Source organism: Nannospalax galili, unplaced genomic scaffold (assembly GCF_000622305.1).
Source record: "Nannospalax galili isolate Female #2095 unplaced genomic scaffold, S.galili_v1.0 scaffold735, whole genome shotgun sequence".
NCBI classification, from domain to species: Eukaryota; Metazoa; Chordata; class Mammalia; order Rodentia; family Spalacidae; genus Nannospalax; species Nannospalax galili.
In genome coordinates, this window is record NW_008337053.1 from 646,694 (window position 1) to 656,723 (window position 10,030).

The 10,030-nt window shown below is 41.4% G+C and overlaps 1 protein-coding gene across 1 annotated transcript in view; it reads right to left on the reverse strand.

Moving 5' to 3' along the window:
- Positions 1–10,030, reverse strand: part of Shc4 (SHC adaptor protein 4) — a 115,725-nt gene that overhangs the window by 54,699 nt on the left and 50,996 nt on the right. Inside the window, exons 3-4 of the mRNA XM_008831785.2 lie at positions 4,663–4,726; positions 2,710–2,829 (exon numbers count right to left, since the gene is read on the reverse strand). Coding sequence (XP_008830007.1) covers positions 2,710–2,829; positions 4,663–4,726 — 184 coding nt within the window. The remainder of the gene's footprint in view (positions 1–2,709; positions 2,830–4,662; positions 4,727–10,030) is intronic.

Genomic DNA, 10,030 nt, shown 5'->3' on the forward strand with positions numbered 1-10,030 from the left:
ACAGGTGGAACTACATATTTGGAGTGTCGTTTGTTCCCTATTTGGAGTGAATAGATCTTTGCTCACATCTCCCCAAGAAAAGTAGCCTAACAGCCATTAATTTGAAGGTGTTTATGTTTGGGGACCAAAATAGATCTTAGAAATTAAGAGCAAAAGGCAAGCATCAGTATTTCTTTGTACTTACCTTTTATTAAATTTTTTATTACATTTTTTTTTGTGTGTGTGTGTGTGTGTGTGTGTCACGTGCATCTGTGTGTGTGCTCTGCAGTGGCATGTGGAGGTCAAAAAATAACTTGTGGTAGTTAGTTCTCTCCCTCCTTCATTTGGGGTCTTAGGGAGCTAACTCAAGTGTCAGCCTTGGCAGCAAGGGCCCTTGCCTACTGAATCATCTCACCAGCTCTGTATTGTCTTAAAGTTCGTGAGTGCCCCTATTTGATAAGTCCTTTTCTCATACTGTATCCAAAAGACTCTTCTCTCCTGGCTTCATCCCTTGAACATTTTAATTGCTCATTTCATGAATTATATAAAGCTTCTTGAAGCATCCACAATCACACACACACACACACACACACACACACACACACATATAAGCACCCCTCCAGCCTTTCCCTCCAGGCCTACAGAAGAGCTCAGAATGAGCCCCTGAGCCTGAAACCAGTGATATTCTAACTTTGGTTGCCACTCCAGCAATCCCATTCCTAAACCAAGGTTATACAAGCAGGAACAGTGGGAGGAGGTGACCTCCAACCAGCCCTGCTGCCTACAAGTTTTGCAAAGGGCTCCAGGAAGGCAGCTGTTGGGAGTCGTCACCCTCACTGCAGTGGGCTTTTCTGATGCAGCTGCCTTTGGATCCTCCATGCTCCTGTAAGGAACCCCTCTGCCATTTTCATACAAGTAGGCCCAATAAACTCACTGGTTCACTAAGCTAGACTTGGGTGAAATCCATTCTTTGGTCTGTCATCAGTGCTCTTATCTCGGGTGAACAGATAGATGTGTACTCACATCTCCTCAAGAAAAGTCACACAACATACCTCTAACTGCTATAGTCTGAAGGAGAGAGGAGGGAAAGGAGATGGACAGATGGAGCCCCTCATATACACAACAACCCTGTTGTCTGTAAACTCTCCGATTCACTGTAGTCTCCCCACAGAAAGGGCCATTTAGAAAACATTAGATTCTGCACATAAAGCTTTCACCATGGTATCTCCTGCCTTGCCTATTTTCCACCTTTGCAACTATGAGTTAATTCAAGGACCCCTTAACTTAATAAGATGTCATGATTAAACCACGAACCTCTGTGGTACCATATACAAGAGTGAAAACTAAAACTAAAGTTTACATTTATAAGCATCTTGAGGTCAAAGAATGTGAGTGACTGAATGAATGAATAAATATTTCTCTTGTGTTATATCTTCTAATTATCCTCCAAAAAATGCTATACTGTCATTATGCCAATGATATCACTGATACTTGCCTAATTAATCAAGGCCCAACTAGAGAAGACTCCATTTTAAATTGTTTCATATTAAAGAGCTTCTTCCAACATGTTTTATACTACAGAATACACAATGCACTATGTTTTGGAACTTAAGAAATAAATGGGCCCTCAGGACTTGAATGCTATTGGCAATTTTATGTTTTGCTCCATTAAGTTCTGGGTATGTATTTGAAACAGTCTCTGAGAAAGAATAATTGAACAATATTGATACCATGTTACTGGTGTTGTTTTAAGTGAGTCCCATTCATATCTCATAATAATCTCATATTTCATAATCCTCTGAAATAGTCTTATAACACACTATTTAAATCTGAGACATCTTATAAATAGGCCTTGTGATCTATATAGGTCACTGATAAGGAAAACTGAAGCTCAGAGATGAAGGGTAACTCCTAAGTGACAAAGCCATCATTTCACCCTGTACGTGGTCTCAAACCTCTTAGTGTTTTGTTATGACCAGTGCTACTGAACCATCTACTATAGTCTTTGGTCAACAGCACACCATATAGTAAAACTTAAACATTAACAGCCTCAAATCACTACATAATAGACAGAGTAAAATCAGACTCTAACACACATAAATAGTCTGCATCAGGAACTTATTTTCAAAGGTTAAAAGCAAGTCAAAAAGAGTGCTGTTGTTTATATACATCTTAGCCCAGTGCCTGTGTGTTTTTACATTTGATTCAGCAATGTTGTTCTCTAATAAATAAGGTTCACAAGGAAAACTCAGGCACACACCAGAAGATTAGAAATCATGAAGAGGAAAATGACACCTATACAACATTTTAGAAAGGTTTTCAACTAAAAGTGGTAGAAGGTAATACTTTTTGCCTACATTTCAGTAAGTTGCTTAACCCTAGTGTATCCACTCCAGCATTTCACCTTTGCTGTGTCCCTCATTCACATCTCCGTCCAAAGACCATATTAGCGGTCTTAATTAGCAATTCATATTTACTATGTTCTTTGAACCTTAGTTTTTCATTCCAAGGCAATTAGGAGGCAGTAAGTTATTTGCAGCCAGTTAAACTCCCCAGTGATAGGTTAGTAATGCTGTTAATATCCTAGTTGCTAATATGCATATATCTTGGGTAATTTTTCCTTTATGGCTTATTAAATTATAAGCAAGTTCTGACACTTTATTTTCTTTATTACCACACACTTCCAGAAAAATAGATATGCTACACTGTAATCGACATTTGTAGTCTTACCTGTTGGTTGTCAAGATTCATCAGTGTGAGGCTGCATGTTGAAATGGTCAGCTTTATATTCACTCCTGAAAACTGAAGATTACTTTTGCCAAGAACTGTTGATAGGAACTTAACTGGAGCCTTAAAAATAACAAAACAATGCTGTAAGACTGAATGCTAATTGTTACAAAATTTATTCTTATGTGTACATGTGTTTTGCCTGCATTTGTATAAGTGCATCACATATGTGCCATGCCTGTGGAGGTCAGAAGACGGCATCAGCATCAGATCCCCTGGAAATGGACTTAAGGACAGTTGTTATCTGTCATGTGGTGCTGGGAAGCAAACCCAGGTCCTCTGCAAGAGTAGCCAGTGCTCTTAACTGCTGAGCCTTCTCTCCAGTCCCCGAATGTTAATTTTTTAACATTGACAATGTATCCTAGCCCATGCCTTCCTCTCTGTTTCACATTACGTGAATCAAATACGATGGCATGGTGTGTGGTGTGACTCCACTGCAACCAGCCCTGATTCTGAACACACAGCATGCACACTTTGCAGTGCATGTGTCAGGACAGGCAAAGCCAGTACACACACCTAAAACAGCTTGGCACAGACTCCAGACTACACTATTATGAACTACAGCATTTTACTGGATGTTGAAAATTTTCTGTTCTCACAGAAACAGAGTGGTTTAATCACAGGAAAGAAAGACTTAATGTTTTCCTACTGCTATTCCTCAGCATATAGGTATCTAAGCTATCTTTGGATTATACTATATTAGAATGTTTTATTTGAAAAAATGCTATTTGAATCATATATTTGAGTTTCTTAAAATATCATTAAATGAATTTTGGTTGGGGAGTAGAACAAAAATTCCAACAATTTCTGAAATGGCCCTGAACATATTCCTGTCATTTTGCACTATGAATTTCTATAAAGTGGTATTGTCAGCATTGGCAATTATAAAATAAAATATCAGCTGGGTGTGGCGATACATGCCTTTAATCCCAGCACTCGGGAGGCAAAGGTGGGTGGATCTTGTGAGTTCAAGGCCAGCCTGCCTGGTCTAGATACTGAGCTCCAGGCCAGCTGGGCTACGGGGAGGCCCTATTTCAAAAAAGACCAAAAATAAAATGTTGATCAAATCTAAAGAACATTGAAAATGCTCTACATCCTTCACTATCAAATATTCAGCCAAGATTTAATTCTTTAGATTAAAAAAAAACCATATCCGTCTCATTAGTATGCAAATTTACTTTCATTGTTAATAAATTTTACATAAATTATATGTATATCAGATAATTTTAAATTTTTTATTATTACTGTCTGTGTATATAATGTGTGTTAGTGAGTATGAGTGTGCACAAGTCGTGTGCAACAAGTGTGTGGTGGTCAGAGGAAACTCTTAGGAGTTGATTCTCCCACCACAGGATCCAGAAGCTTAGGTCATCAGGTTTATGTGGCAAGTGCTTATACCTGCTTGAGCCATCTCTTCTATTTTATATACTTCTACCTGGAGTCATTTAAACCTCAGGCAGGGTTGGGGAGATAGCTCAGACTGGTAAAGTCAAAGCTTGAGGACCTGAGTTCCTTCAGAACCCACATAAAAACCAAATGGTTGGCATGTCTGTAATGCCAGCGGCGGGGAGGCAGAGGCAGACGGATCCTTGGGGCTCCCTTGCCAACCAGCCTTACCTACTTGGCCAGTTCCAGACCAGTTAGAGGCCCTGTCTCAAAACAAAAAAAAAAAGACTGATGGAGCCTGAACAACCCACACCTGAGGCTGTCATCAGGTCTCCACACCCATGTGCACATATGCACACCCACACTTGTACATGCACACACATGAAGGCAAAAAGGGTCGCACATGGCAAACGTTTAAGAAGCCCAGGCATTCAATAGCAACTATTTTGATCCTTTTTTATTTTTTTGCCATAGTTAAGAAACAAACAAGAAACCCACATAAATATTTACCTTTCGTTTTTTAATGCCTCCACTCGCCCCAGGGACAGCTTCACACAACCGGCTTATTGCTTCCCTAAGGACAGAAACCATGAGAGACTTAGCATACTGCCTCTGCCCCGAAAATTCAAGAAAAGAAAGTATTACGGCAACAAAGACGATGATGATGCGGCGGCCTTAAATGACCTTCCCTCAGCCCCACGGGACAAGGTGCTACACTTGCCCCTTCTGCAGTTCAAACCCAGGAAGACCCAGCAACACTCTAATACTAAGAAAATCTACAACGAGTCCCATGATTCACTTTATCCATCTCTTTTTGCCCTTTGGATTGTCAGATTTGTTGTGTTGTGTTGTTGGCTTTTAACAAAAAGGAGGGGCAAACCATTGGAATGCAGTACAATTTTACTGAGCAAAATCCTCATTGCGGTGCTATGAAGAAAGATCACACTATTTCAGCACTGAAGACAATTATATCCAAATGAGTTTGACAGTAGAGGAAGTTTATAAAGGATCAGAAAAGTCATCAAGCTTCAAGGTGGTCTCAAATGGATCTTTATTGACTAAGGTACTGCTACAAGGCATTGAACATCCATGTAATTTCACAGAGGAGAAGAAAATCAATATCAAATTTCCTCCTTTGCTTATTTTCTGCCCTTACCATGCACTGCACTTTCTGAGAGAAAGGCACCACTATTAAGAAATAAAAGTTGCCCCTTAATGGACGTGGTATAGAGGCAGTCTCCTCCCCAGAAATGTAGTTACAACTAGAAGCTTTTGTCTCAAAGACTGAGCTTTCCCAACAGCCCACGCTTCCACTCTGCAATCCCAACCTTTAGCCTCGTGGCTTTCCACACATATAAAACTTTTCAGAAGGCAAATGGAAAAAATAATTTTAAGGAACAAACTGCACATATACATACATACGATGTTGTGTTACAGGTTGTTAATATATTTTTGTGATCATTTCTATGGTTCAAAGAAAGGACGAGGGACTGGAAAGAAGGCTCAGCTGTTAAGAGCACTGGCTGCTCTTGCAGAGGACCTAGGTTCAGTTCCCAAAACCCAAATGGTGGCTAACAACTGTCTTTAACTCCTGTTACAAGAGATTCAGTGCCCTCTTCTGACCCCCAAGAGCAATGCCCAACACAGGTGCACTTACATACATGCAGGCAGTACACCTAAAATTTTTTTAGAAAACGAAGAAAGGGAGGAGCCACCAGAGCAAAGGGCTACAGAGCTGTTGCCAAAAAGCCATAGTTTGGATAGGTTGTAGTAAAATGTTCTAGAAAACACTTTGCAGAAGTAAGGCAGAATTGCTACAGACTCTGGGCATTATTCCACATCATGTCTTAAGTGAGGATCTCTGTTTTTCTCTGGATAAATGAAACTCTTTTCCTTCTTTTGCATAATTCCTTGCATTTATAACTGATGGAAGGATAGAACAGCCTTTTGGTTTAACATCTCTCAGAAAGTCATGTTTATTGTTCCTCCAGTGCTCCAACCTTCTTCCTTGTAGTTAATAGAAGAAAAGCGGAGTGGGTTGGACTTTCTGTTTGGTTGTTTGATGTTTTAGTCATTTAAATGATTATTTGAATTGATGAGATTCATATCATTGATCCAAGTTGATCTCTGATACTGTGCAAATAAATTGTCCAGGTGCCTCACTGTACTGATAGTATCTAAGAGAGTAAGAAAGGGCAGATCTTTTACTCCAGAGGAGTCAATGAAAGTGCTCTGTCAGTAAACTGAAATAAAAATAGAAACAAAAGTGGATGCTGATGCTGCCACACAAAATCACTCTTTTCGGTAGAAGTTGTTACTTTTTTATGGTACCTTGTAGATTTACCAAGTGCCTTGTCTCTGACATGAAGGGAACACTGTCACATGAGTACCTCTCAAGGAGGCTTTTGGAAGGGTGAAGCATCCTGGCAGAGTACAGGTTGGAAATCACAGACACAGAAGCATGAGCAAAAGCACCCAGCACAGGACGAGGAGGTCTCTGGTGTGTGATAATGTGGGAGTGCAGCACAGCGGGGCAGGACTGAAACCACCACGGCTGAGAGCAGAGTCTCAAAACATTCTTTGTTAAAGACAGTTAGCAAATACTTTAGCGTTTGTTGGAACCTTTCTACCCTGATACCGTAGTGCAAAAAGCAGCTCGAAACAACATGTGAACAAATGACCGTGGCTGTATGCCAATAAAACTTCATTTCTAGAAATAAATACCTAGCCAGATCTGGTCCATGGGCCACAGTGTCCCATCCCCTGAGTCAGATAACTCACATGTAAACAGAGAGAAAAAAAAATCAGTCTTACAAAACAAAGCCAAGTGTGGTGGCTTCACATCCTAGCACTCAGGAGACTGAGATAGGAGGCCAGCCTGGGCTATATAGCAAGACCCTTTCTCAATAACAAAAAGAAAAACAAGATGGGAACATGTTTATATTCATTATGCTTTTAAAACTTTTTTAAAGATTGTATTTATTTTTATCTTATGCATATGAGTATTTTACCTGCATGTACTTAAGTGCTCACATGCATACAATGACCATGGAGTTCAGAAGAGGGTGTTGGAGCCTCTGAAATGAGTTAGACAAGTGTTAGCTGCCATGTAGGTGCTGGGACCAAACCTGGGTCCTCTGGAAGAACAGCTATTTTAACCACTGAGCCATCTCTCCAGCACCTCATTATGATTTTAAAATTAAAACAACTACACAATACCATGCACACATTAAATTAGAAAAAAGACATTCAAAATCTGCTATCGAAAAAGTTAGAAAATTCTAGTTTAAACATATTTATTTATTGCTAGAGGCCTACCTTAATACAATTTTTTTAAATGTATTTGTGTGTGTTGTTATGGGAGTATGTCTGTGAGTGCAGTTGCCTAAGGAGCCCACTTGGGTCCTCTACAATAACAGCGTGTACTTCTGATCACTGAGCCATCTTTCCAGCCTCTAAAGAGTAACTTGGTGGGGAGCATGAAGATTTCTAGCTATACTGCTGACCTCAAGATGGGAAAAGCCTGTGACTTTGAACTTTCTTTCAAAAATGTTTTTTTTGACTGGGCGTGGGGGCACACACCTATAACCCCAACTTTCAGTAGGCAGAGGCAGGATGACTGCTGAAAGTTTGAAGCTAGCCTGGGCTATGTAGTGAGACACCCTGACACACACACATACACACACAGTGAGACACCCTGACACACACACACACACACACACACACACACACAGACACACACACATACACACACAGTGAGACACCCTACAGTGAGATACACACACATACAGTGAGACACCCTGACACACACACACACACACACAATGAGACACCCTGACACACACACATACACACACACGTACACACAGTGAGATACACACACATACAGTGAGACACCCTGACACACACACGCACACACACATACACACACAGTGAGATACACACACACATACAGTGAGACACCCTGACACACACACACACACATACACACACAGTGAGATATACACACACACATACAGTGAGACACCCTGACACACACACACATACACACACAGTGAGATACACACACAGTGAGACACCCTCACACACACACACACACACACACACACAGTGAGACACCCTCACACTCACATACACACACACACATACACACACAGTGAGACACACACACAGTGAGACACCCTGACACACACACACACACAGTGAGATACACACACACAGACACCCTGACACACACACACACACAGTGAGACACCCTGACACACACACACACACACACTGAGACACCCTGACACACACACACACATACACACACAGTGAGATACACACACACAGTGAGACACCCTGACACACACACACACACAGTGAGACACCCTTACACTCACATACACACACACATAGTGAGCCACACACACAGTGAGCCACACACAGTAAGCCATACACACACAGTGAGACATCCTCACACACACACACACACACACACACACACACACACAGTGAAACACCCTGACACACACAGAGTGAGACACACATAGTGAGACACCGTGACACACACACAGAGTGAGACACACACACAGTGAGACACACACGGTGAGACACCCTCACACACACACACACATAGACACCCTGACACACACACAAACACACCCCCACACACACTCACTTGGATTTGAGATTCCAAAATATACTGTGGGTTCTCTCTTCAAAGGCAGACCTGTTTGTACAAACTTTAGTCAATGTTAAAAGATCTGTTTCCCATCTCGCCTCCCAGAAAACATTCTGGAAACTGCTTCCAAATGACCTCTCAGGTTTCTGCTTTCTTTGCTGATATCAACGCTAACTGATCTGAAACCCTAGTCATGGGAGACAAAGATGCCTGCATTTGGTGCATTTTGTTGCTTTATTTTTTCTTTCACAAAGATCTTTTCTTTCCTGAGATTGGGACCAAAAAATTAAGTGTAACATTTCCAAGAACAAATAGTACTTTGGGTGAATTTCTGGAGCCCCAGCCACACCCTCCAGCCAAGGCACTGACTTTAGAAATGCAGAGGAAAAAGAAACAGATGAGGGCTGGAAGTGATCTCTCCCAGAACCCTGGGTGCTGCCTTCTGCCTGCCCCCGCAGCTGCATTTCTGTACAGGCTTTTGGAACTGACTCTACATGAGATTTTTCTCCAGTTAAGCTTTTGACAGATATCTTTTCCTAGAACAGCGGAATTTTTGGAGTCTAATGGCTAAAGATTTCCACCCTGGGTGGGGGGGGGAGCGAGAGGAGAGAGAGAGAGAGAGAGAGAGAGAGAGAGAGAGAGAGAGACAAACACTGGCCACTTTGTTCACTGATTTGCCACGTGAGAGGGAAGGGAGAGAGTGGGCTGGTGCAAGGGAGTTGAGAACGCAGCTAAAGGTTCGCTGTTGAATCTTAAACCCTGCCCACACCAGAAGACAAAAAAAGAAATTTTGCCTATCTCCACAAAGTTCAAACTAACCATTGAAACAAAGCCATCTTTCTTTACTGACCTGACAACTGCCAGGACTTAAGTTAGAAATTTTCTGTGTCTTTAACCCTTAAACAGTTACCCTCCTCTGAGGTAACCCTCCTCCTCAGAGTTACCTAATAGTACCCCACTACCCTCTTCAAGTTTGGAAGACAATATCATAATCCAAGTCAAAGTTCCACATTTAATGGAGGTAGGGGCCATGGGGCAGGGTTTTTTGTTTTTTCCTCTAGTAAAAATGCAGTTTTTCAGTAAATAGGAAAGTCAGAAAACAAAAAACATGAATCCAGGCAATGGGCCAGCTGGAATGATTAAAGGCAGAGAAAGAAAGAATGTTTCTCTCTGTCTCTCTCTCTCTCTCTCTCTCTCTCTCTCTCTCTCTCT